Below are 27364 nucleotides of genomic sequence, written 5' to 3'. Positions count from 1 at the left end.
TTTGATCAGTACACAATTTAGTACAGAATGAAATTAATAAATCTGTTGGAACGTACCCTTCTCTTTTTTGTTGCTATCATTCTTTCGATCCTTTGGCTCTGCTTCCACCAAGGGAAGAACCTCATTGGGTGAGCCTTCATTAGGAAAGATTTGTATTTTAAAAAAGTACAATTGAGTGATTTCCACATTGTCTCTCTATTATCTGCCTGTACTTTATGAAGACATTTGCATCACACTATTTCCATGTAGTGTCATGTGTATAAAAAAACTTCAACACCAGAGCCATATAAAAGGTAGAGTTGCGACAACTCCATTGACGCTAATGTCCCATTTTTTTCCAACAATGGCAGCTAATGGAAGCCTCAAATAGTTCCCGGAAGTTAACAATAATAGCAGCAGTGCAGTTACAGCAGTATAGACTGTTTGTAGCCAACATTTCAGACTCAGATTTACATTCCTTTGCCTCATCCGAATAATAATAATAATAACAGTAATAGTAGTAAAGTGATAGTAGGCTATCAATAGCCTAATTATAATAATAAACGATTTATGTATTGACTATGACTTTTCTGCTGCTCAGTCTTTATCAGTTCCTCATCAAATAAATTAAAAGAGGCTAAAAGCCCAATAAATGTGCCACACGTAATAGCCGAATATAAGATAACCTTTGCCTATCCCATTTCAATTAGGCAGCACTACACCACCACGAACAAGCTGTCATTAAGTTTTTGCGTTTAGTAGGCCTACAACTTTTATGACGTTTCTTGGGCATTTAGCTTCACCATAATGTCAAGTTGTAACGTATGCGCAATGCTCATCTAGGCTATGGACTTAAGTGGCTTAAAGGGAGCAAAAGTGGGATATAGTGCAACTGTTTCCCCAAAACAATTCCTCCATAACTGTGTATTTAATCGTTTGATATGTGGATAACTTTCAGTGGACTAAACAAAAGGTAAAGATTTTGTTATGACAAGGCTAGCTGGTTTGTTATATGGCGAAGCATATACAGTAGCCAACTTTGTTTGCAGCAGTGAAGCTGAGTTTGTTGTTAACATTGTTGGTAACTGTCAGGGAATTTAACCCCAACATATAGATACAAGAACCACAACACGTAGTATGGCTTTGCCCACAAACTCTGGTACCAAGAGGAGAGCCTGCTAATGTAAGGAAAAATTCCTCACACCATCAGTCTCTGACTCTGCAGCCCAAAAGCTGTGTCTTTTATTGTACAGATGCACACAAAAAATAGGAACTTTATCTATCTAACTTTATCTATCTATCTATCTATCTATCTATCTATCTATCTATCTTATCTCACCCACACACACACACAAACAGGGTGCAGTTCCTGTCTTTCTACTGCACACTTAACTTGTACTCTCTGTTCTTAGAACTCAGCACAACAACATTTAACTTGAACTCTCTGTTCTTAGAACTCAGCACAACAATATTTCTGCTAACACAAATGGTTATACAATGATAATAATAATTTCCTTACAGTAACGTAAACGTTTCTTCAGTTAGGAGCAGTAGCCTACTGTTTTTTTTTATGTTGCATTCATTTTCATTGGCAAAAGCTAGCCTAATATGCATGAGAACCTATATAGATTTGAGGGAGCTGCAGCTGTTGCATCAGCACGGTCATATTAACACAGCAGGCACTAGCCCAGTGAAGGATCGTGTAAACCCATCCACAGAAACCAGTTTCAAACCAAGCTTGCGCTGATATGATGCAGGATCACTGATCAAATTGCTATTTTCTGACAGGATGAGCACAACCATGCAGGTTCTCTGAGTCTCAAGCTCTTTAGCCTAGCATCTTAATGCTGTATCCACAGCACGGTGAATGACAAACGGTGACAAAATGCTGTTGTTTATGAGTTCATAGCCTGGTTATTTACAGAGGCGGACAGAGTACACAGCTTCATTACTTGAGTAAAAGTACAGATACCCGTTGCTAAATTTTACTCAAGTACAAGTAAAAGTACAACAGCCAGATGTCTACTTAAGTAAAAGTACTGAAGTACTTGTTTTTAAAAGTACTTGAGTATCAAGAGTACAAGAGTACATTTTCTAAATATTGCATTACTACTGCCACAGTGCTTACATTTATGTACAGAAACATTCTACATGGAGTTATGAAAAATGTTAATGTTAATACCTTGGAGAATGTAAAAGGAATTGAAAGTAAAATCAAGTCATTTTCATCTTTTTACCATGTTGCCAGTTATAGGCAGTATTTCTAATACATGTATTTAAAATACGTATTTCAAATACAAAATACTATTTTGTAATTGAAACACTTGAAGCAAAAACTATCTAGCCTAGAAATCTAGACGCACCCTAGCGGCAGCAAATTACATTTGCTTCCAGGGCTAGTCTATCAACTCTCCGTTGGCTTGTGAGCTCGAAAAATTAAACTTCTATCAGGCCAATCAAATCGTGTATAGAGTCGTTAGGTGGGCTTAACATAATGATTGATGGCAGAGTTGCAACGGTTTGGCTTGAATTCTCTGCTACTTGAAAACAAAGAAGATGGATGTTGCTGTTGGCCAACAGTGTGACACGAGTTAAGCTTGTTTTAAAATGGCAAAAGTTTGAACTAGCCAACTAGCTCCGCTGGTGGGAAAACGCATGGGACTCAGCGCTGTCCTATTGCGTGCAGAGGGAATTTGAAAGACAACCGATTATCCCGCCCCTCGGACTGAGCACTGAGTACCCAGACCCTACATTTTAATGTGGGTCTGGCTCGTCAGGCTAAAAACTATCATTAACTTGTTCAGAAAATTGAAATAGTCTGGCGAGGTGGGGCCACAGGCTGGCACATTCCCGGGATGGATCTGCTGCGTCTTCGTCCATGGTTTCGTCTCTTATCTAAATCTAACCATGGAGTTGACTTTGGCGGAAAGCTGAAGGTAATTGCTGATAGGCTGTCCCAATCAGTGGCGCCTGCACAATCCAATCACGTTTGAGAGGAAAACAACAAATTGAGGGTTTCCAAGATTTTTCTTTTTTTTTTGAAGAAATAACAGGTACTCACGGTTATGGATAGAAATGTAGTGGAGTAAATAGTAAAATATTTGCCATTCAAATGTACTTGAGTAAAGTCATGAGTACTCCCCAAAAATGATACTCGAGTAAAGTACAGATCCCTCAAAACTGTACTCAAGTACTGTACTCAAGTAAACATACTCTGTTACTGTCCGGCTCTGGTTATTTATCAAGGACTATATCACGTTTTATATGTTATTATGATCACTCGCATCGCATTACCATGGGGTTACTGTGTAGGTAATGCTACGGTTAACTTAACATTCCCACCATTACACTGGAGAGATGTTAGAAAACTTTAAAACTTTTTTTTATTCTCCCGAGACGCTAGCTACTTAAGGTAGTTCGCTCATTATCTCAGATCAGTGAAGTGAAGACTCAAACAAGTTAATGTTAGACTTAGACTAGCTGTGTTACAGTTTCTCGTTGCAAAATTAAAATCTCAATGCGCTTTTGTAGGCTACACGCAGTCTCAAAAACACTGTTTACAGCTCTTGAGTCACGTACTAGGTCATTTTTTTTATAACGATAATTTAGATAGGCCTAGGCTACACTTATGGGGTGGGTGCTATTGTGTTTTCTAAAGAATCTCCCGTCTTGGTTTTGTACAGAAATTAATATTAAGTGACACATACGTAAAAGAGAGAAAAAAAGGTCACCTTCCGATATTTAGCAGGCTACGGTCTGGAATTTAATTTAATATTGTTGTAATGGTAGGATAACTACACAGTTTACACAATAATTACACTGTGTTATAAATATTGTATATCAATGCATTTATTGTCTGTCAATTACCCAAAATTGTGGCTCTGTCTCTCATTGAACAGTAGCTTATTTAATGCATTCTAATCCATTGTCAATCACTTCCGGGAACTTTTAAAGTTTACATGAACCACGTGACCTTAACGAATTTTGAACACCCATTGTCGCAACTCTACCTTTATATGGCTCTGTTCAACACGTACAAAACTGATTGGATGTGACTGATTAGTTTTATACCTATTTTAATGATTGTCCCATTGTCCATGAGAACCGCCATATCTGCTCTGTCCAGGAACTCTATGCGATGCGTGCAAAGGATTCTGGTCTTGGTGCTGAGAATACCCAGAATGCACTTCTCCATGAGGTGATTGGCAACATCCGTGTCCACTGCTGCCAAAGGGTCATCAAGAAGGTAGATCTCCTTGTCCTGTGTGTGAGCAGATCAGCAAAGACACAGACATGAACATAAAGTGACAGAATTTACAGAAAGGCATATTCTTTTTGCATAAACAAAATGTTGTTTTGCATAAACAAAACTTTGCCATGTATGTACATCACAGTGGACAGTGGATAATGGAACTGTTTTTTTTCTGTATCCTGGGGCTGTTCATTCCAGTACATACAGTCTCCTGATCATGCACTCATATTTCTGTCACACCTACAAATATTTCAATCTCTACCATCTCTAGTCATACATCAGGCAAGCAGATTTTCAGTCCTGCCTTATTGAACCCTATCAGTGGTGGAATGTAACGAAGTACAAATACTTCGTTACTGTACTTAAGTAAATTTTCCACGTATTTGTACTTTACTTAAGTAAAATTTATAGTGCATACTTTTGACTTTTACTTCGTTACATTTTACAGCAATTATCTGTACTTTTACTCCGCTACATTTCTACAACACCATCGTTCCTTTTTACGATACATTTTATGATCAGTTTTTTTTTCTCTCTGACAAACACATTTGTTTTACCGGGGGGGTTGCTACCAAAGATTCTGGAGCGCTACGTGCATTCTTAGAAACATAACCTTCTAGTCTAGACCAGGCAAAGCGTGAGCTTGTAGCCATCTGCATTCCGTAGGCTATATTCACCAGACCCATGGCTACACTGTACATGCAACTGTGTTCTGTGCCTTTCTCTGTCTGTTATCTGCAGCGTTAGGGCCTCCTCTCCGATGAGATTGCTATCCGCGGATCAGCGAAGTTACAGGCTATGCCCATGCTTCTGTCACACGTCTGATCATTTGCGGCACAAATGAATGGTAGACTATTAATGAACCGGTGGCCAGAAAAAACGTAACATTTTCCAGATTAGGAAATATTCCTTAATTGTGTGTGATTAAATAAAGATGCATAGCCTACAATTGGGGGGTAGTAACGTGAGCGCTCATTCAATGTCTATGCGTCTGCGCAAGTGAAACTGAACTTAATCATAAAGACACCTTTCTCAGCAACTTTTCTGTTCAATCAGCATAATTGGCATTACGATCTACCCGACGTTTCCCTTGTCTACCCCGTTAAACTTCAGGCTCTCGTGTTTTGCTGAATGATATTACTCAGCAGATCAGCCTAGTAGATAACCAGAATTACAGTCTCTAGAATTGTAGGTCAGAATGTAAACTGGGCCACAGATGGTAAGCACAATTGCATTAACTTAAAACTATCTAGTCGAGTAAAACCTAAAACTAGCTTAATTAAAATGCCACAGCCCATACTGATTTTTCCTTTTAGAATATATATATTAAGAGAATAAATCATTATGCAAATACTTGTACTTTTAATACTTAAAGTACATTTAAAAGCAGGTACTTTTTACTTTTACTTCAGTAGGGTTGTCATTGTGGTACTTTTACTTTTACTAAAGTAAATATTTCTCTGTGTATTTGTACTTTTACTTAAGTACTGAGTTTCAGTACTTCCTCCACCACTGAACCCTATACACAACCTCCATTCTTTCAAAAGGGAATCTGACCACCTACTGCTTGTTGTACAGTATATGTGTGTATAAGTGTGGAAATGACTCTCTCCTCACATGTCTCAAGTGACAGTGCAGCGACAGTGCTGGTAGTCCCATAGAGTCACCTAGAGTCCCATAGAGTCACCTAGAGTCCCATAGGATCCCATAGAGTCACCTAGAGTCCCATAGAGTCCCATAGAGTCACCTAGAGTCACCTAGAGTCCCATAGGATCCCATAGAGTCACCTAGAGTCCCATAGAGTCCCATAGAGTCACCTAGAGTCACCTAGAGTCCCATAGGATCCCATAGAGTCACCTAGAGTCCCATATAGGGCTGGGCGATATGGCTGAAAACTGTATCACGATATAAGTATTTCATATCAGTCGATATCGATAATTATTTATTTATTTATTTATTTTTAAATCTATTTCAGATAAGGACCAGAAGGGGAAAAAAGTTCAATTTAAAAACTTTTATTTTAAACTTAACCTTCCTCTGATTTGAATCACCTCAGTTATCAATCAAAGCAAACAGGGAAAAGAAATAGCAACACAATCATGAAAAACACTCAAATAAATAAATGTGCACATAAGTCTGAATGAGCAGCACTGGTTGAAGCCTGGAAATATTGTAAACAAAGTAGCTTAATTTGCTAGTTTATCATAGTCTACTGGTTAGACTGTTCAGTTTCCCCACGTGTGTTTAAGTTTCAAATTAATACTTTTTCTCCTTGGGACAGGCCCGTTTGAGTCTTGGAAAATACTTTTCCATTTGCATTGGGATTGAGATGATTAGAATTTAGCAGTCAATTTGAATGCAACAGTTTTGAACAAATTCGTGCAGCATGCTAATGATGCTAACCGGATTTAATAGCAATTTAGCCAGTCGTCTTGCACGATTGTGAATGTTTGTATTACATGTGCATGCTGAGGAGGGATGCGCCTGTTGAGAGAGGGAGAGAGAGAGAGAGAGAGAGAGAGAGAGAGAGTGCACGGGGCAAGGACTCATTGAGAGTCTGTGTTGAGGTAGGCCTACTTCTATCGTCTACGCTGGTAGAGTTGCACATACTAGCTACAATGCAAGATATATTTAGCCTATGTATTTATGGACAACGTAAGGCGGGAGGTGTGTGTTGCTTTTAATTATCGAATGTTCTATAGAACGCATTTTTATTGATATCGATTACATGTCTACTGCGATATATATCACTATTGTTTTATCGCCCAGTCCTAGTCCCATAGGATCCCATAGAGTCACCTAGAGTCCCATAGAGTCACCTAGAGTCCTATAGAGTCACCTAGAGTCCCATAGAGTCACCTAGAGTCCCATAGGATCCCATAAAGTCACCTAGAGTCCCATAGAGTCACCTACAGTCCCATAGGATCCCATAGAGTCACCTAGTCCCATAGAGTCACCTACAGTCCCATAGGATCCCATAGAGTCACCTAGAGTCCCATAGAGTCTCATAGAATCCCATAGAGTCACCTAGAGTCCCATAGGATCCCATAGAGTCACCTAGAGTCCCATAGAGTCACCTAGAGTCCCATAGAGTCACCTAGAGTCACCTAGAGTCACCTAGAGTCCCATAGAGTCCCATAGAGTCCCATAGGATCCCATAGAGTCACCTAGAGTCCCATATAGGGCTGGGCGATATGGCTGAAAACTGTATCACGATAAAAGTATTTCATATCAGTCGATATCGATAATTATTGACTTTTAAAAAAAAAAATCTATTTCAGATAAGGACCCATAGAGTCACCTAGAGTCCCATAGAGTCACCTAGAGTCCCATAGGATCCCATAGAGTCACCTAGAGTCACCTAGAGTCCCATAGGCTCCCATAGAGTCACCTAGAGTTCCATAGTGTCACCTAGTGTCACCTAGTGTCACCTAGAGTCACCTAGAGTCACCTAGAGTCACCCAGAGTCCCATAGAGTCCCATAGAGTCCCATAGAGTCCCATAGAGTCCCATAGAGTCCCATAGGCTCCCATAGAGTCCCATAGTCCAAACAAATCTTGCCAACTGCGGCTTTAATGTCGATATTTTGTAGAGTATTATGTTAAAGTCTGATTCATTTTCATTTCAAAGTATCTGCGTTGGTTTTAAACGTTTCAACCAGAAACCCTCTAGGACCAGATTGGAAGGGTCTGACACCTACCATGTAAACAGCACGGGCCAAGGCCAGACGGCTCTTCTGTCCTCCACTTAGCGTCACTCCGTTCTCCCCTACCTCCGTCCGGTCTCCATTGGGCAACATCTGGCAACAAGAAACCAAAACTGTGTTTACAGATGTATGGTCACTTCCTACTGAGGACTGGTTGAACCTGACCTCACTTTTACAATTAAGCTTCATAGATACATCACTTGTAGGACGCCCGCTTATTCCAAGCAAACGGCTGCTGAATGTAACACATCACATAGCCCAGTAACATAATTGACCTCTGCAGATATAGATTCCACAAGCGAGAAAACTTAAAAAAAATGAAACATTTACATACATATATACATATGTCTTACATTGAGATCATCACTAAGAGCACAGGCCTCAATCACAGCCTGATAAAAAGCACTGTCAAAGTCACGGCCAAACAGGATGTTGTCCCGCACGGTGGCGTGCTGGATCCAGGGCTCCTGGGTGGCCAGACCCAACCCTTCAGTCCGGCCAGCCACGTACACAGACCCTCCGAGCCTGCAGGTCACACACAATGCAATGCAATGAACACAGTGAAATGCACACAATGTAATGAACACAGTGAAATGCACACAATGCAATGAACAGGGTGAAATGCACACAATGCAATGCCTGTTCATGTACTGAATCCCAGTAGAGGTGATTAGTTTTGCCTGAGTACTCATGACTGGTGACAATGTAGTTCTGTTAAGTTGGGTAACATAGGCCAACACTACACACAAGGACCAATTGGCTGGGGAGGAGGACCGTTTGGCCAATGTCATGGTGCAGAGTAAAACTAAGCAGACATACTGATGTATTCTACTTATAATAGATTAGACAAGTCCACTGTTGAACGTTGTTGAATGACCATGTGGTGAAGCTCACCTCTGGAGCTCTCCACTGATGGCGGCCAGCAGAGAGCTCTTCCCACAGCCCACCTTCCCCACCACGGCCACCAACCGGCCCTGACATACAAGACAGAGCGAACGGAACAGATAGTGAGTCTTGGAAGACAAAGAAATCCAGGGTGCTCAGGAAGTTCAAACAATTTTTGAAGGTGCTCTTTGGGGTCGGGAATACAAATAAGTGTAGATAAAGGGACTCTTCTTCAAAAATATTTAAAAAGCCTTTATTTAACTGCCTTATTTAGCCAGTTAAATAAAGGCTTTTTAAATATTTTTGAAGAAGAGTGCCTTGGGTTTCCCTTTTTCAGATACTGAGTCTTATTGAGGCTTATGGTACTACTTGTTAGTCATAAATCAACTATGTTTAGTTATCCATTGAGGAGTTCCAGACCTGCTGCACACTGAGGTTGAGACTGCTGAGTAACAGGCCTCCGGTGGGAGACCCTGGTGTGTGGGTCGGCCCCTCCGGTGGGTGGCCCATGCTCGTGCCCGTGCCGTCCGGATCTGAGGACTGCCATGAGAAGGAGGCCTGCCACAGCTCCAGCGCAGACAAGGGGTCCTCCGGAGCGTCTGCCCAGTGAGAGAGAGAAATGTGACGCATCATTAATGTAACACATCACAGTGATATAACCATACAAATATATAACATTCAGTTTCATTCAGAATCAGAATCAGCCTATATTGGCCAGGTTTGCGTAAACAAACAAGGTATTTGACTCCGGTTAATCTTTGCTCTCAAAGTACAACACATACTTAACATATAAAGAATAAAAACAGAAAGGTCAGTAAGAAATGTCAGTAAGAAAAAAATACTGTAATAAATATACAAACACTCAGATCCAGTGACAGATTCTTCAAGTGATAATTGATTTGCAACCAAAACTGATTAGCAAGCACTACATAAAGTATACATCAGGAAACCATAAAATATAATGTTTTGTTTTATTTTTCGGCTTAATTTTCAACTAACTCTGAAGCTGATGATGCATGGGGCAGCTTTTTGAGCAATGTTGCTGGACAACCACATAACCAGTTCCATTTATTGTGATTGAATGATCATAAAGATTTGCCTACTCATGATTAATGTTCTCCAGAAAATAAATCGTTGCCCAATATCAAAGAGAACATGCCAGAACCACAATAATGAGGAACATTGGCCAACAACATTGATCAAAAAGTTGCCCCATTTATCATCAGCTTAAAAGTAATGATGCAACAGCCATTAAACAGCCAGACAGAGGAGCCAAGAGAGCAGAGTTCAGATGAGGTGATGTTTGCAGAAGTCCTCTAGCATCTCGCGTAGGACGCACCTTTATTGTAGTAGGCACTGAGGTCCTGGTTGCGGAGCCTGAGGAAGCGCTGGATGCGGTCCAGGGAGACCTTGGCCTCCAGCGTGCCGTTGAGGACCCAGGGGAAGCTGTTGAGGGGGAGGATGAGCATCCCCACCAGGGCCAATGTGGTGAACACCTGAAGAACACACACAGATGCAGAAACTTACAGTACTGTACCACTGGTGGACATGGGGAGCAGCAGGAACATCACCGACTGACAATTGGTCAGCCCGGTTCAAAACTCAAACCAGCCATTGGAAAAATCAATGCTGCTTTGCATAAAAGTGTCTGCAAAATATCAGTGAACTTTAACTTTTAATTTTAGGTCCTAAGGCTCTTATTTTGACGTTTAAAACTTGATGGTTGGGCCTCACTTTTAAGTTGCTTTGTAAATCTACTTCCTGTGTATAACAGAGGAATGCTGACTAAAGAATCCAGACTGGCAGACTGCAGCTGATGATACAAAAGATAATTTTTTAAGCAATGTTGCTGGGCACTGTTGGGTATCCAGGTGCATCCCCATTGATATGGTCATGGTCATCCAATCAGAACACAACACCAATTATGTGGTTGCCCAGCAACATTGCTAAAGAAGTTGCGTTGTGTATCGTCAGCTTAAAGGAGCTCCAGTGGAATGGAATTCTGCTAGCTTTGAGTTTTCTTGAACACAGCCACACAGCACTTTGTGCAAACCTTCTTTTTGTGACTTTTGGATATTGCAACATATAGGACAATCCCCAGCAAAGTAGAGAGTGCAGTGTTTAATATAATAACAATATCTGGATGTTTCAAACTAAAACAACTCCACATAACACATTTAATTTAAGATGCAGTAGGGCCACTGCCACCACGTCTCCGATGCAGAGAAGCCCAGCGACAGGGCCGAAGCTGCCCTGAAGCCCCAGCAATAGAGCCCTGAAGCCCCATCCATAGGAACGGTGGGCCTCGAGATAGGTGCATCAGTTCCGTAGCAGGGCAGGGCCTTTACTGTACTGACCTTAGCTGCAGTTAGTTGATTTCCCAGCAGCACATAGGTGACAAACGTCAGGATGGAGATGACCACTGGCAAGGCGGCCCAGGTGTACACACACACCGCATCCAGGTACTTGAGGGCCTTCAGGCGGGAGAGTTCCCGTTTGCGGCACTCGCCGATCTTCTGGGCAAAGTGCTGTTCCCAGTTGTAGAACTTGAGGACCCGGATCCCAAAGAGCACTTCTGTCATGAGCTTTAAGAGAGGAACCCAAATACACACATGAGCCAAGAGCTACAGTTCAGTCACCAAGCTCAGAGTTACCAAGCCAAATTGTCCTTGAAAGAACATGCCAACATTTTGGGAAATTAGCTTAGAGCACTTCTGTCATGAGCTTTAAGAGATAATATTCATAATATTCTTTGATGGGGACATGCCCCCCCTCAATATTCAAAAATGCTCAAAATGTCCACCCCAATATCAAGACATAAATTGTTAGGCTACAGTAGTATCACTCACTGCTGTGCTAAATGGGTAAATATCTGACGGAGAGAGGGAGTGCTGAGGTGAGATGATCTCAGTTAAGTGAAGAAACTTGATTACAGAGAATTAAAAAGCAAAGCAAGCAAAGATAAGACTGCTTTATAAACATGCCCGTATAAAACTACTGTAACTGGACACACATTCCCATTCACCTTCACTCTGCTGTCCTTATGAGCCAGCATGTGCCTGTTGTTGTCCAGGATGCGCGAGGCCAGGACCTTATTGAGAGGCACCAGCAGGATGGCCACCGCCAGCCCTCCCAGGAAGGCCACCCCCACCTGCAGGTAGAGCAGGTAGAGGGCCAGGGCGAACTGGAAGGGCAGGCTCCACGCCTCGTGGAAGCTGTTGAAGAAGTTGACCAGCCGGTCTGTGTCGGTGCTCATGAAGTTGACCACTTCGCCGAGCGTGAAGCGGGCCAGAGCCGCGCCGCTCACGCGCAGCGTCTTGCCGTAGATGGCCGAGATGACGGCGGCGCGAGCCTCCAGCGACACCTTGGAGACCTGGAAGACGAAGACGTTGCGGAGCAGCGCGGAGAGCAGCGCGCTGGCGATGAGGCCGGCCGCGCACCACGCGCCCTGCCGCACGGGCGCCGACGCCGACTCCATGAAGCCCACGAGGCCGCTGAGCAGCAGGGGTCCGGCGAAGGCCAGCATGCTGGCCGCCAGCTTCAGCACGCCCAGCGAGAAGTAGCGCAGCCCAAAGGCGCGGTGCAGGACTCTCAGGAGGCTGACGTCCTCCGTGTCCTCCTCGACCTCCTCGCGCACAACGAGAGCGGCTGCGTCCTCCTGAGGTTCGGTCCAGGAGCCGTTCAGCAGGCTGCTCCCTCCGGACGGATGCGGAGCCTCCGTGCGACGCCTGCGGCGCGTCGCCGACGCCGACGTCGCCTCCTTCTGGCAGTCCTCCCAGCAGCGGCGGAATCGGCGGTGGACGGCGGCTGTGCGCAGCCTCTGGGGCAGCTGGAACACGTCGCCGGGCCGCTCCAGCTCGCCCCGCTCGCCCTGCCGCAGCAGAGGATTCAGCCAGAGGTAGAGCAGGCGCGACAGCCAGCCGCTGCCGTCCTCAGCCACCAACTCGCCCACGCCGATTTCACGGGGGAGCAACGGGGACAGGTCCGAGGCGTTGATGGACAACGGGTCCCGGAGAGCTCGAATGCAGGGGACGGCAAACGCTGAGAGGTACAGGAGGAGGAACACAGCTCGAGCCACCGCCAGGGCCAGGCGCACCACCCGCCAGGCCTGTGAAAGGTCAAGGTAATCGCTGTTCTGGACATAAGCCATCAAGGTTATGACCAGATTCGGGATAAGCAGAACCACCAACACCACTAGCACTGGGGGACCTCTGGTGCATCTGTATGCAGACCTCTGCAGGACGACCACTGCTCCAAAGTGAACCAGCCAGGCAATGACGGCACAGCCATCAGCCAAGACGTCCAAGTATACATCGGGGTCTTGTAGTAGGGCCACTGCCACCACGTCTCCGATGCAGAGAAGCCCGAGTAACAGGGCCGAGGCTGCCCTGAAGCCCCATCCATAGGAACGGTGGGCCTCGAGATAGGTGCATCTGGTAGAATCAAGAAGAAAATAAACTTTTAAATCACTCATACATTATGTGTGTCTGTCTAGATGTTATAAGAAGTATCTAGATGAATGCAATATGCAAGGTTTTAATTGGTCAAATGAAAGCGTCTGCCATTATCACCACTATAGGCTACTTCGTATGCTAACCTTGGCGTGCTTAGATAACAAGCACTAATGACAGCCACAGCAGCGTAGGGCACAGAGCCGAAAACCAGTTGATTGAAACATGGACTGAAGGTTCCATTCCTCCACACAGGTAAAGGGTCGTGGATGTTGGTGTGACAGAGTTCCGAGATAATGTCGGCGGGGCCAAGAACAACAGAGTGCCCCTCCATTGTTAAATTATCAGTGTTAACATTTAAGATTTTGTCTTCCACTGTAAACCTTTAAGACAGCAGGTGCGTTTTGCCAGATTGTCTGTAAAGATTTCGCGTCATCGGAGGAGTTTGCATGTTAGGATATGTGGGAATAGGCTATCATAGTCAGGTAGAACAATTTGTTGCAAACATATCCAGTTCTATTGCATTCAATCGTGTCGTGTCTTCTTAACTGGCAAATTAATGACAACTTTAATATACTCATTCCCAGCTGCTCATCGATGTATTAAACATTTTTGGTATCATGACACTGCGGACATTAAACTTGACTTGATGCTTAGGCTACAGCTTACACCTGGCAGATTGCCTGGCTCCCTTGCTTAGCTGTCATTACTGAATCAAATTGAAGTCACGAAATAACACTATCCGTAATTTGAAAGAAGCAGAGTGTTCTTTGTGTTCCCGCTGAACATAGTGCGTGTCATTTAGTCAATTTATATGTAACTAAAGAGAATACACGATACTTATCATAGATGTTGCCACTCAACTGCAGTATGCTCTCGTTCTATGCAAACTTTGCACTGCAAAGCCGCCAGAGCTATCACATAAAGGCTCACTACTGCGACCTGCTGGTTGGGAGTGGTGTCGAGCAAAATACTCAAGGCAGAATATCAGAACTAGGTTCACTATAACAATAATAATATTATGATATATAGACCAAATTTCCCTCACGGGATCAAAAGTATATATACTTATATATATTTAAAGATTTGTTGCCTCAATGGATGTTGGTATGGTAGTCAGGGCACATACTCAACCATAGTGCTGGTATTTTGTAAAACTTCATGAAGCACACTCATGCACTTCACAAAAACAGGTGCCCCTCGTACATCCTTCCATCCACTGTTCATCACAGACACAGGGTGCCTCTAGCCTGGAAAATTCAGACCCTGGTAATCTAGAAAGATTAAGGGTCTGGCAAAGAACAATGTAATGGCCCAACTCGAGGGGCGGCAACAAGCATGCATTTAAAAATCACACTGCACGCAATTGGATAACACTACGACCAATGTGTACTGTCCTCCAACGTTGCAGCGCTGTTTTCATCAGTTTAGCAGGTTTCCTGGAATGTTGGGGTAAAAGTAACCTGCATCATTGCGCAGAGACAATTCCATTGTGCTCTCGCGAGAACTCTGGATATCCAGGGTAGGGTGCCTCACTAATGCATCGTCTTTCCATGGGGGCCCTCATACAGGGTTCAACCTGACCTAAGTGTCCCTCATACAGTTCTTACTTTGAGCACACTTCAATTAGCATTTTATTTGTAGAGCGCTTTATCATGTACTCAAAGCACTGAACATTGTAGGGTAAAGAAGGGAGGCAGGCAGGGTTAAAAGTAAAAAGAAAGTAGAATGAAATAATAAATTAGGAGGCACACATAAAGTGTACAAGCAGTTGCAAGTGTGGAAAGAAACAGACATATGCCAGCATAATTAAAAAATAAGTATTACATAACTCTGTTTCTAACAAATGCAGACAATACATTTGCCAGTTTACTTACAAGTATAGGCAATATATTTGCTCACATGGGTTCCTATAATTTACACAAGATTGATTTGTGTGGCAGGTGTGGTTCACATTGGGGGAGAAGTACATTAGTTCAAGAAAACACTGGGCTCCCATAATTTACTCTAAGCTTTCTTGTGGAAAGTATGATTCAGTGTAGAATGGGCACACAAGCACAGGAAAGTTGTAGGAGTGTATATATGGAGATGTCTTTCATCTCCCTGATGAAAATTATACTCTTTCGCATTCATTTCCTGTGGCGGTCATTTTTGACTGTAAAAAAAGTGGGACCAAGTTGAATAAATCACTCAAAATTCAAATAAATTAGTCACAATGAATTTCATGTGTTCAAGTGCCTTTTGTGAAGGATATCATAAGGTCTTGAGGCAATCTGATGAAAAATGCCATATGGTAGGCCCTACAGGGAATGTGTAAATCGGTCATTTTTGACCAGAACAGTGTTAGAAGGTTAAGCAACATTTACAGGTGTTTTAATACATTTTTAGACTGCATTTGCAATTTCACCACCCAAAAAATGTCAGGTCCAAAAAACAAAACATACTTCAGTGCTTACTACAGTGCTTAACATTATTATTTTGTAGTTGACCTTGGTATTAAAAGTAACTTAAATGAATGCTTTATTGTGTACTTCATGTATTCACATTTTAATACTTTATTAAAAGGTGAATAAATACTTATTCACAAATTTAAAAAGTATATTGTTTAATAGAATAATTAGGTAGCCTACAACACATTTTTCAACCATTTGTTCACTTTAATCTACTATGTCTGGGTATTTGTACCTGGTTGCATCACTTGATAATGTGCAATGTCACATCATTGACCCAAAAGCAGGTGCATCTAAAAAAATGAAATCGTGGAAAATCCATTGCCCTTCACAGACTGAGAGATTAAGGCTCTGGAAACCATTGCCTGTGTTTTGACTTGATTAGAGCTCATCTCAGATTGTCATTTCTGTATTATAAATTCTTTATTGTAATATTTTAAGATTCTGGATTTCCATGAGCTGTAAACTGTAATCATCAAGATTAGAATAGTCTTAAATTAGATTAGATAATAAGATTAAAAGAAAAAAGGCTTGAAATGTTTCACTGAATGTGTAATGAATCTAGATTGCATAAAAGTTTCACTTTTTGAAATAAATTAGAGGGCAACAATGAACTTTTCCATGATATTCCAATTTGGATCACAGCATCACCACATGTTGACCTGAACTGCACTGAGTACAAGGGCGCGGGAAGGGGGGTGCTGAGGGTGCTGCAGCACCCCCTGCTGGCAGGAGATAGATTTTTAAAAAATATTATATACATGTTTACTAATTCGCTGTCTGACATTATTACAGTGCATGAAAATGCACTGTTCTGTTATCCGAAGTCTTCTTCTTCTTCTTCTTCTTCTTCTTATTCTTATTCTTCCCACCAAAATTCTGCATCTAATTCAGCTTTAACCGTTTAACGTAGAAACTTTGTTCAAACTTTGTAATGTAGGTCTTGAAAAGGACATGTGGGGAATGTATTTTTCACTTTTGTAAACGTTATACTTTTTGAGATATTAATAAAAAACAAGCTTATTTTTCCCCATAGACTTTGTATTAGCACTATGACATCACAATGGACTAATTAACTTGATTTGCACCTGTATCAACTTCCAGCTGCTCAATAGGACCCATCAAAGGGCCAGTTAAACTGATTGCACCTGTATCAACTGCTTCTGCTTAACTAGGCCAACTCTCTCTGTGTCTCTCCATTCTACAAGGATATAAGGCACATTCCATCCAACTTTCTATCCATTCATCCTCTTCAAACCATTCACTCATCCACCCATTAAACTATCCACCAACATCCATTAAACAATCTGCCTATCAACATCCATTCAACTTTCTGTCTATCAACATCCATTACACTATCTAAATTCAACTTTTAAACTATACATGTATACTCTGCCTCAGGCTTTAAGCATACAATATGGCTCTATTAAGACTACAGATTCTGTTCCTATTTCCTCTGCCCACAACTGTTTCAAAATAAATGTCCTCACTACAATAATTCACTATTAAATAATTTAACTATTTAAACTACTCAACTATTTAACATTTCAACTGTCAGTTGTTATCAACTATGACTCCTGCCAACTGTTTCCAAATAAAAGTTTGTTTTGCATTTTATGTTAATATACAGTATATTTATATTTTCATGCACTGGTAATTTCCTCGAAATTACATTTTCTAGTTCATATTTTTGTATGTGAAATGATGAGTCAAATAACAAAAAAGGGTTATGGATAGGTTCGAATATAGGCTACTAAAAATGAACAGTTATAGAGATCAACGTGAACGTGAGTCAGTTACTGTAAGAACCCTAGCGTGGTTGGGTATAAATTGGGTACAAGTTGTAACCCAAATTAATAATTGCACAAAAATATTGTTTTTTTGTTACAAAATTAAGATTAGATTCCCCATGCAAACTTTGGAATGAACAAACTAAACAAAAATGTTGGTAGTGTTGCATATTGATATTAAAGTAGGGAAGAATCAAATGAAAATACAGGTGCTTATATAAAGACTTATAGGCCTACACAATATTGATAATTTAAAAGTAAAAATCACATAGGCCTATTATTTAGGAGGACTACCCTTGCAAAAAAGGGGTGAGGGTCTGTTTGTTTCAAATGAGTAGCCCTCCATATGATTTTGGGTCTTCAGGTAGCCCTCATTCCCAAAAAGGTTGGAGTGACTTAGAGCTAACATTAGCTTTTTTTTTTAGATAGGATGTAATGTGGTATGTGCTGGAGAGTATTAGAGTGGATGTGTAGAAATTGAAGACACAAGTACTGTGCTTAATTTCATGGAAATTGTATTGCAAGTAATGTGTTTTGTTTTTGTGCACTATCAAACTACTTTGTCATGCTTTGTGCACTGACATTCTTGCAAAACTATTCACACTCATGTTAAATTATGGAAATGTAAAAGTTTAATTGTATTGAAAAGGACCATGTATGGTCATGTAGTATATTTGAACACTGAAACCCTTTTTTTTTTTTACATTTTAGAGAGGGAGGCAACACTCGAAAGCTACATCAAGGACACCGGAGGATGGACCAGAAGACCTGAGACCAAGACAACCCAAGCCCTACCCGTAGTATGCTTCACTGACAAATGTTGATGTTGATGCTTCATCATCACATAGACCAAAGGTAATACAAATGAATGTTTACTTAGGAATAACTTTTTTGTTAAAGGTCTATTTACGAATGTAGAACATAACCCTTTGTTTCTGAGAATTTACACATTTGTTTGAGTAGTTTTGATCTTTTGAATGACAAGAAATTAGCTTCAAGCTACTGGGGACACAAAGTGAACTGAAAATATACCTTTCCAACCATATCTTTCTATGATAGTTGGTACAGCTTCCCTACAGTCTCAGACAGCAGTCTCAGATGGGAGACACTTCATGAGTGGGAATATCCCAGGACATTACATATTACGCGAGTATACCCTTTACCAACGCCACTCTCATTCATGCTGTATATTCTGTTCACTTGCAGGTTTCAGAGAAGGCTGGTAGAGCTCTCTATGAGTGTGAGCTGTGGGAGATAACCCAGAACTGACAACCACCTAAAGAAGAGGTGGCGATAATGGCTCTCCAAGAGGAGGTTGTGAGTCTGAAGGCTTTTATTCAACAAGGTTTGTATGACGATAAAGGAGTGTTTTCATACAGATGTGAAGTTTTACATTAAAATGTACATGTTTAACTTTAATGAAATAGCAGCTTAATGGTTGTACAAGTTTAGTAAAAATTTGAGGATGAAACTAACTTTTCCTTTCAGTGTGTATCTGTGTGCTTCTCTCTTCTGTGTATATGATATATTAGTTGTGTTGTCTCATTTAAAAGTGTTAGGCTGTCTGTGTGGATTGCTTCACATTTTTGCCTTACCATCACAGATCTTTCCTGTGTTAGTAAACTGTAACTATTTGAGGTACTAATTGATTGTGCTATTTTTTAGGAGGCACTTAGAGGGAATGCCTGGACCCTGAGAGGACTAAGACAATAATTGGTGAGTTTATTTTATTTGTATGTCTTTCTCTCCAACTCACTTTGTATTTATCTCCAATTATCGTGATAATACAACAGTGTTTCTGCACTTAAGCATCTGTATTTGTGTCACTAATATTTTGCATGTTCTTTTTGTGTATATGTTCTGTCTTATTCCGAGGCCACCCTGAAGCAGTTCCTTGGCCAGACACTCACTCCAGATTGCTGGGCCAGGCAATAAATACCAAAGTGGCAGAATTGAGGTTCCATAACAAAAACAAAGATTTTCAATAAAATAGAATAAAAGATAACAGAAGTGTTGTGTGTTTCTTCCTCTTTATACTGATATGGTTGATTTTAAGTGAACACAATAGTGAAATATTTATTGACTAATGCGGAAAATATTAAACCATAGTAGAATATGAACTATATTAGAGAAATATATGTCTGGAATATATAGATCATGTGATCAGAATCTTCATCAAGGGTCATGTGATCATGCTTCTTAGTGTCATATATTTAAATATATTTAATTATATGCATAAAATATAAGAAAGTGGCCAATATTGAATATTTACTTATATTTTGAAATATATTGATACATACATGTAAATATATGTATTTAACATAGATGTAAATATATTTATTTAACATAGATGTGCTTATAGTGGAATATGTTCAAGCTGCATATATGTGAATATATTATTTTTCTGTATGGGAATTCAGCTAGGCCTATATAGGCCTATGTGATAGCGATCTACGGTTGATATAGGTCTACATATTCTATGCGATTTAGGTTCCCTAAAGGTTGCAACGTTTAGGGAAGGGAACGTTCCCTAAATGCTGCAACGTTTAGGGAACGTTATGGGAACGTTCCCTAAAGGTTGCAACGGTTAGGGAACGTTAGGGGAAGGTTTATGAAGGTTGCAACGGAACGTTAGGGGAAGGTTCTCTAAAGGTTGCAACCTTTAGATAGCGTTAGGGGAACGTTCATGGAACGTTTTATATAACCAAGAACTAACGTTCCCGGAACATTCAGCAAACTTTCCATGGGAACCAAAACTTACTCAAAAACTAACCTTCGGGGAACGTTTGGGAACCAAAAACTAATGTTTCCGAAACCAAAAACTATGGTTCCCAGAACGTTCTGGGAACCATAAATTGTTAGCTGGGTAGGCTATTCAGAAATTATTTGCGAGATCATTGCAGCCTGATTATTAGCCTATATTTAAAGCCAAACATATCTGGTGTGGTTTTGACGATCAGAAAAGTAATTTTCCTTAGCTATACTGAAATAGCCTAATGATGTCAAGTGCGCTTCTGTGGGGTTAGGGTGGGCGAGGTAGCTTGCTGTCGCGGAACATTGGAATTTGTGGCTGCCCAGGACTTTTCTAAAACTTCTCTCTATCACCCGCACACCGCACTAAAATGACGTATTTAGCAGTCAAAATCCGAAACATGTCCAGGAGGGGAGAAATCGTCGGACATCCATTATTTTTGTTATTCAGCACCCCTATTCCAAAATAGATTCCCGGGCGCCTGACTGAGTATACTTTTTGCTGTAGGTAGCCTCAACCGGTCCCTTGCTTAGCATCGGGCAGTGAAATGAATGGGGTCAGAACTTCTCCCTCTCTCCAGGTCTGTAATATAATAAGAAAGAGAGTGCTGGAGCTTCAAAAGGATCTCTGCACTGTAGCTTAAAAAGGATGAGGTGGGGGGGGGGGGCTAAAGAGGAGTAGAACGAGAGGGAACTCATAAGGATCCTGAACCAGACTTGCAAAGTAGTCCCTATATACGCAACAAAGGGAAGGACTAGAGGAAATATGAGAGAGGAGTATATGAAAAAGGGGAAGAAGTTGGAGGTAACTCATGATGAAATGGAGCCTGAATGAAGAGAGCTTGTGAAGAGGGGGAGCAGAGGGGTAAAGAAAAGGAAGAAAAGGAGACAGATGGAGAACGGACAAAATGGAGGAAGGAGGACAAGATGAGATGCATGCATGAAAGATTTGAGGCTGACTGAAGAGAAGACTGGAGAGAGTCAGAGGATCATACAGACAGACAGAAAGAGAGAGCAACAATTCAGCGGAGGGGATGAAAGCCGCAAGGAATCAGGGAGATCTGAAAACATATGCTTATGACGACGAAAAAAGAGTGTGTGGGAGCAAAGCACATCCAGGCGAAGAGATATAACACGCACTGACAGATCTGAGATATGTCGGAAATAGAGATGAAGAGAGAGAGAGAGAGATGAAGAGAGGAGAGAGAGAGAATCTGCGAAGAAAGAGAAAGCCTCTGAAAGCAAGTGGAGCAACAGATGAAAAAGCAGCTGAGGGCTGATGATGACCTGGATATGCTTTTGAAATACAGATGAGGAGACTCAGCAGAAAGACCGAAGAAAACGCATCAAAGGTTCACCAAGATGAACCAATATGGAGGAGCGCAGACAAAGACATGGGGAAAAGCTGACACGGCATGGAGGAAGGAGTGAAGGAGGTTTGGATATAAACCACACAGACTGCTAGGCCCCAAGGGGAAGGGGACAAGTACGTGAAAACAAAAGAGGAGGCAGAAAATAAGAAGATCGATATGGAACAGAGGGGGAAGTACGGTATCTGAGAGAGAAGGAGAAGTGTAGAGAGAAGGAGAGGTGGAGAGAGAAGGAGAGGTTGAAAGAGAAGGAGAGGTTGAGAGAGAAGGAGAGGTGGAGAGAGAAGGAGAGATTGAGAGCTGAGTCAAGAATCCTGGAGAAGGAGAAGTACCTAAAGAGTATTTAGATGACAGAAGAAGAACATGACAAGGCTGACAGACAGGTGATGAGGAGATTGGGGTCGCCTGAGCTCCCTCCCTTCCCTCTCTAGTCAGACTTGCATCACTGGAACAACATGGACAGAGAGGAAAGGAAGAATAAAGAGAGAGAAGAGAGAAGAGAAAGAAGAGAGAAGAGAAAGAAGAGAGAAGAGAAAGAAGAGAGAAGAGAAAGAAGAGAGAAGAGAAAGAAGAGAGAAGAGAGATCTCAGAGCAAGCGGTGCCTGAAAGACATCGCTGAAATCTAGGGTTTCTGACATTTTGAAAATAATACAATGAAGTGAGAAGGACAAAGAGCCAGAGGAAATAAAAACACAATGTGTTATATTAACATAAACATTATTTTAATGTCAATGATTAAAAACAATAAAAAGCATGTTTTGTTGAGTTTGTTGTTTTATTTATTTGTTTGTTTTGTCTAGAGAGTCAGTGACAGCTGATCAAAAGGTATTTTAACAAGAGCCATACAATAAGTGAGATATTTCAAAACAAATCATTGAAAAGGTGATGACAACATTATCACTAACGAGCCTATAAACCACTCTAAACAAACAATGGATTTAAAAACGATGTTAAAACTTCTATCAAAAAACTAGTGAGACTGACTGATAAAAAGAATCAAGATAGGAGCTGAACTTCGGACACACAGAGTGGAGCCTGTCCTGCTGTCTGTTTCAAAGTTCAGACTCCAGTGCTGACAGAAGGAGAAAGAGAGAGAGAGAGAGAGACAGACAGAAAGAGAGAGAGAGAGAGAGACAGAGAGAAAGAGAGAGTAACTCCACGTGTCTGTGTTTCTCTCACATTTGTAACCCGCCTCAGCTTTACCGGTCAGTCCGTCAGTCGAGGTTCCCCTCTCTTTTCTTTTCTGCCCGGTTCTTGTTTTATAGTTTGTGTGTAATGGCACGTCAGAGCTCCTTCACCCTGCTCCTGCTGCTCCTGCTGGGCCTGACGCTGCGGCTCTCCCTGGCCCAGGAGGAGGAGGTTCCGGGGGCCGCAGACGCCCCGGCGCAGCCAGCAGCTGTGGCTACAGAAGGGGGAGAGGAGGAGGACGAGGACTGGGGCCTGGACTCGCTCAGGGGGAGCTTCCAAGCGGTCAACGGCTATTTCGACTCCATGCTGGAGTTTCTGGGCGGACGCGACGGAGTGTGCCAGCACAAGTGCCGCTATGGTGAGTTAGTGCTGAGAAAATCTTTAGGACAATGTGTCCATTCCCTTGGTTATATCTCCATGATTATAAATTATGTTGTTTGGTGTCTATTTGGTGAGGTATCGTTTCTCAAAATTACAACTACTGTAGTTGACACATTTCCCTGAAAATAGGCATATAATGAGGCCATTGGTGGTTTACTGAAACAGGTGCTTTACTGTTATTTGTGAGGATGTAGGTAATTACATTTTAGGCAGCAAGTGATATGCTCACGTATTTGGACATTTCAGCAATATTTGATTGAAGATTGCCATGTTACATTTTGCCATGACCAAATCACAACCATACACATTTACTGTGAACTGCAGGCCTACTTCAGCAATGTTTAACTCAAACAATTTGCTATTTTTTGTTAAAATTCCATAAGTAATGTAATACTACTGATAATAGCTGTTATCATTACCAATGACTAAGTCAGGGAGGGGAATTGAACTTTGACCTGGAAGAGATACTATAGGTGATGTGAGATCTGTGAAAGCAAAGTTGGGACACATTATCAATGACAGAATGTGATCTTTCATCAGCAGTTCTTCCAATGAACAGCAGTTGACTTTTTAAACTAAGTAAATGAAGTGCTCTTGTGTGGAAGTGAAAGAGAAAGATACGCAGGTTACACTGGAAATATGTTGAAAGAGGTGGACAGAAGATATACTAAGTTATATATTGTTATTTGATTTACACCAGTCACTGTGATCATATGGAATCAAAAGTAATAATCAAAGTGCCACTTGTGCCTAATCAAAGTGCCACTTGTGCAAATCCATTCGAAGTTCTTATCTTGATAGGATTATTTATTTCACCCAACCTGGGTACCTTTGATGGTAAACTCTTTTCACACAAAGCCAACATAGCCAGCACAGCAATCTAACATCATTTTCGACAAAACCCAAATCCAATCTAGTCAGCCTCACTGTAATCTCTGTGTTGGTAAAAACATGTTGTTCTAGCCTGTGCCTCAGATGTTTGAGGGTCAAATGAAAGTATGACTGCTTATTGTAACAGAACTGTATGACTGGACTGTCTTAGACTGTGTGCACTGCAAAGGACTGTAGTCCTCCTGTGTGATGCCTGTGTGTGATGCTTGTGTGATGCTTGTGTGTGATGCTTGTGTGTGATGCCTGTGTGATGCTTGTGTGATGCTTGTGTTTGAAGCCTGTGTGATGCTTGTGTGTGATGCCTGTGTGATTGATGACCCCCAGGTAAGGCCCCAGTGCCCCGTCCTAACTACGAACACCCCCCACCAGATGGCTGCAGTGCTTACTTCCTGGGACTGCCTCTTCCCGAAGCGGTGAGTACTCGTATTCACATATCTCACATAGATGCTTTTATTCAAAGTGTCTTACAGTAAGTTACAGTACAGTAAGGTGTCAATTCTTTCATGTTATCAAGGTTTCTTTAGAGAGTGGGTTGTGACATCTTTTGGAGGGGGGGGGGGGGGTGTCAAACTGAAATCTTTGAGTCTTTACCACAGACTATGTGGTTCTTTGCAACCAGAGATGTAGTGGAGGCTAAACGCAAGTACACGCAGTTTATCCACCTCTGAAATTTCAGAAATAGATTTTATCCACCTCTTATTAGAGTTTATCCACCTGTCAAAAGAGTTTATTCACCAATTGCAACTTTTAACATTCAAAAAGTACACTGTATCTACATTCACAATAAGTACACTCATCAACACTCTAGGAATAATTTAATACCACTGATATTTTTATTAACATTGGATAACCTCCACTATTATCAAGCATGTTCTAAATGCCTTTTTTAAAAATCCGATACCGCATGACGCAGTCCACCTCACCATGATCACAGAATTCATAGTTTACCCACTTCTTATTTTACCACTAGCCTACATCCCTGTTTGCAACTGAAAAAAGTTAACTTTCAATGAATCCTCAGAGGGTTGTGTTTACTGAAGGTGTTCTAACGGTTCTAGAGAGACTATTATCAACTGAGAGAGCAGCATTTTTTTAATGTGCAGATCCTTTTCTCATCAATTTCTGCAGGTGGACCTGGGGATTCCTGCTATAACCAAGTGCTGTAACCAGCTGGACCTGTGCTACACCACCTGTGGCTCTAACAAGTACCGCTGCGACTCCAAATTCCGCTGGTGCCTTCACAGCATCTGCACCGACCTCAAGAAAAGTCTGGGACTGATGTCAAAGGTTGAAGGTGAGCAAGTCGCTGTTTTGTCAAAAAAATGTGACAAAGCTGAAAGTGCATGTACAGTAGGCTACTATTAAGTGACATTTAACATTGACCTTTGTGTACGTTTTCCTGTGGATTGTAAGCATATAAAATGTACATCCATGGATGCATGTATTATTATGTACTTTTAATAGCACTGTAGAGTGAACAAACTAATTTTCCCTGTGGATTGTAAGCATATAAAATGTACATATATGGATGCATGTATTATTATGTACTTTTAATACATTTATAGCACGTTGAACAAACTCATTTTTGGATGGGAGTTTGTGGGGAGTGTAACCAGGTCAACGTGACCCCCTGAGCCTGCCTGTCAGATGATTCATCTGTTTCAGAGCTTCTGATCAGAGCTACTTTAAATGTCAGAGCACATCACAGGCATTCAGTAGCAGTGCGATGAGTCATCGCATCTTCCCACCTAACTATCTGAAAATGCAAATTAAGTCAAACACTTATTTTTTATCACACATTCGAATAACAAATGTTGAATTCAAATGGTCAAAAGAAGCACTTTCACAACTTGGTTCATAACGTTGGTTATTCAAAAAGCACATAAACATCAAGTACTTCATAGAGTTTCTAATTCCCCACCATCACTCTGCCACTCCTCTCTCCCTCTCCCTCTCCCTCTCTCTCTTCTCTCTCTCTCTCTCCCCCTCTTTCTCTCTCTCTCTTCTCTCTCTCTCCCTCTCTCTCTTCTCTCTCTCTCTTGCTCTCTCTCTCTCCCTCTCCCTCTCCCTCTCTCTCTCTCTCTCTCTTCTCTCCCTCTCTCTCTCTCTCTCTCTCTCTCTCTCTCTCTTTCTCTCTTCTCTCTCTCTCTCTCTCTCTCTCTCTCTCTCCAGCATGTGAGACAGTAGCAGACACGCTGTTCAACACGGTGTGGACGCTGGGCTGCAGGCCCTACATGAACGGCCAGCGGGAGGCATGCCTGTGCGAGGGAGAGGAGAGGGACGAGCTCTGAGAGTCCAACTCACCACCAGCACCACCAACACAAGGACAGACATGACGTCCCATTTCCATCCTGTCTCTTCTGTGTCCATGTTTATTGATTTTGGCAAACATGTTTAAAGTGACTTTTTAAGTGACTCGATTATAGTACTAATAGTTAATAGTGGACACAATGGTGTCTTCAAGAGTCTTCTACTCTCTGACCAACTTTCATTCTGAGATTTATTTTAAATTGGTTGAAGAAGATACATCATCTGAACTACATCAGGATGGAAAAATATGTCGAATTGCACTATGCTCATATTGATATTATGTATTATTCTTGGAACATCTCATAAATGTGAAATGTGTATAGTTGTTATCTATGGTTTCATTCTTGTCTGAAATAAATTAAATTAAAAAGTAATTTTAGACAGTCAAAAGAGACTTGACATGATTTTCAAAAGAGCTTTTTTTTTTACCTCTGCATGGAGAGCACATCTATCCTGTTACCAAAAGGTCTCTTAACAGTTAGTTAGGGGCCTCTATCAGGGTATGTTTTTAGTTTTAGTACTTGTTGGTTGGTTATGGGCCCACTGCAGCCTAATGGCATATTGGGAAATGTATGTGTATCACTGTTTGAATTCACAAGGTGAATGTTAGAGACACAGCTGAAATGCCCATTGATATAGTCCTGATTTACTGAATTCCAGATCTGAATATCGTATTAGTGGAGTGAAGCACCTCACTAGGCTTCCAGAGTATTCAGAAGACTGAATGCAAAAGGTCAATAGCTCAAAGGTTAGAGCTGATTGCAAAGCCTAAAGTGTAAAGCCTAGCACATACGCAAAGTATTACAAAGTATTTTAAGTTGAACAATTTTAATAACCGGATAAGTAATAATTTTAATAACTCACAATGTGGCCTACACAATATTTTTTTTTTTTTTTCATTCAAAGTGTAGTGATGCACTGTGCCAAGTCCTGTAACTGAGGTTCCATGAGATTCTTTAC

At 41.4% G+C, this 27364-nt stretch overlaps 2 protein-coding genes and 1 long non-coding RNA gene across 3 annotated transcripts in view; 2 read left to right on the top strand and 1 right to left on the bottom strand.

Annotated features, from left to right (window-relative positions):
* The window catches only part of LOC121718002 (ATP-binding cassette sub-family C member 10-like), a 31504-nt gene extending 17319 nt beyond the window's left edge, over window positions 1–14185 (bottom strand). The window contains exons 1-10 of the mRNA XM_042102733.1: window positions 13420–14185; window positions 11848–13255; window positions 11180–11407; window positions 10162–10318; window positions 9243–9421; window positions 8832–8911; window positions 8291–8462; window positions 7932–8030; window positions 4051–4240; window positions 57–134 (exon numbers count right to left, since the gene is read on the bottom strand). Of these exons, the coding sequence (XP_041958667.1) occupies window positions 57–134; window positions 4051–4240; window positions 7932–8030; window positions 8291–8462; window positions 8832–8911; window positions 9243–9421; window positions 10162–10318; window positions 11180–11407; window positions 11848–13255; window positions 13420–13607 (2779 nt within the window). The 5' untranslated portion in view covers window positions 13608–14185. The remainder of the gene's footprint in view (window positions 1–56; window positions 135–4050; window positions 4241–7931; window positions 8031–8290; window positions 8463–8831; window positions 8912–9242; window positions 9422–10161; window positions 10319–11179; window positions 11408–11847; window positions 13256–13419) is intronic.
* A 4030-nt stretch (window positions 14186–18215) lies between these two features.
* Window positions 18216–19229, top strand: LOC121718031. Its single transcript, XR_006033839.1, has 3 exons — window positions 18216–18368; window positions 18720–18858; window positions 19179–19229. It is a non-coding gene; the product is annotated as an uncharacterized LOC121718031 (long non-coding RNA).
* Window positions 19230–22732: 3503 nt separating this feature from the next.
* On the top strand, window positions 22733–26722 carry LOC121718027 (group XIIB secretory phospholipase A2-like protein). The gene is made up of 4 exons (XM_042102778.1): window positions 22733–23180; window positions 24419–24507; window positions 25223–25388; window positions 26267–26722. The coding sequence occupies exons 1-4, from the start codon at window positions 22910–22912 to the stop codon at window positions 26383–26385; spliced, it is 645 nt and encodes a 214-aa protein (XP_041958712.1). The 5' UTR covers window positions 22733–22909; the 3' UTR covers window positions 26386–26722.
* Window positions 26723–27364: the final 642 nt, after the last annotated feature.

The sequence above is a fragment of the Alosa sapidissima genome, chromosome 9 (assembly GCF_018492685.1).
Source record: "Alosa sapidissima isolate fAloSap1 chromosome 9, fAloSap1.pri, whole genome shotgun sequence".
In the NCBI taxonomy this organism is placed as follows: domain Eukaryota; kingdom Metazoa; phylum Chordata; class Actinopteri; order Clupeiformes; family Clupeidae; genus Alosa; species Alosa sapidissima.
This window is presented reverse-complemented; position numbering and strand designations above follow the sequence as displayed.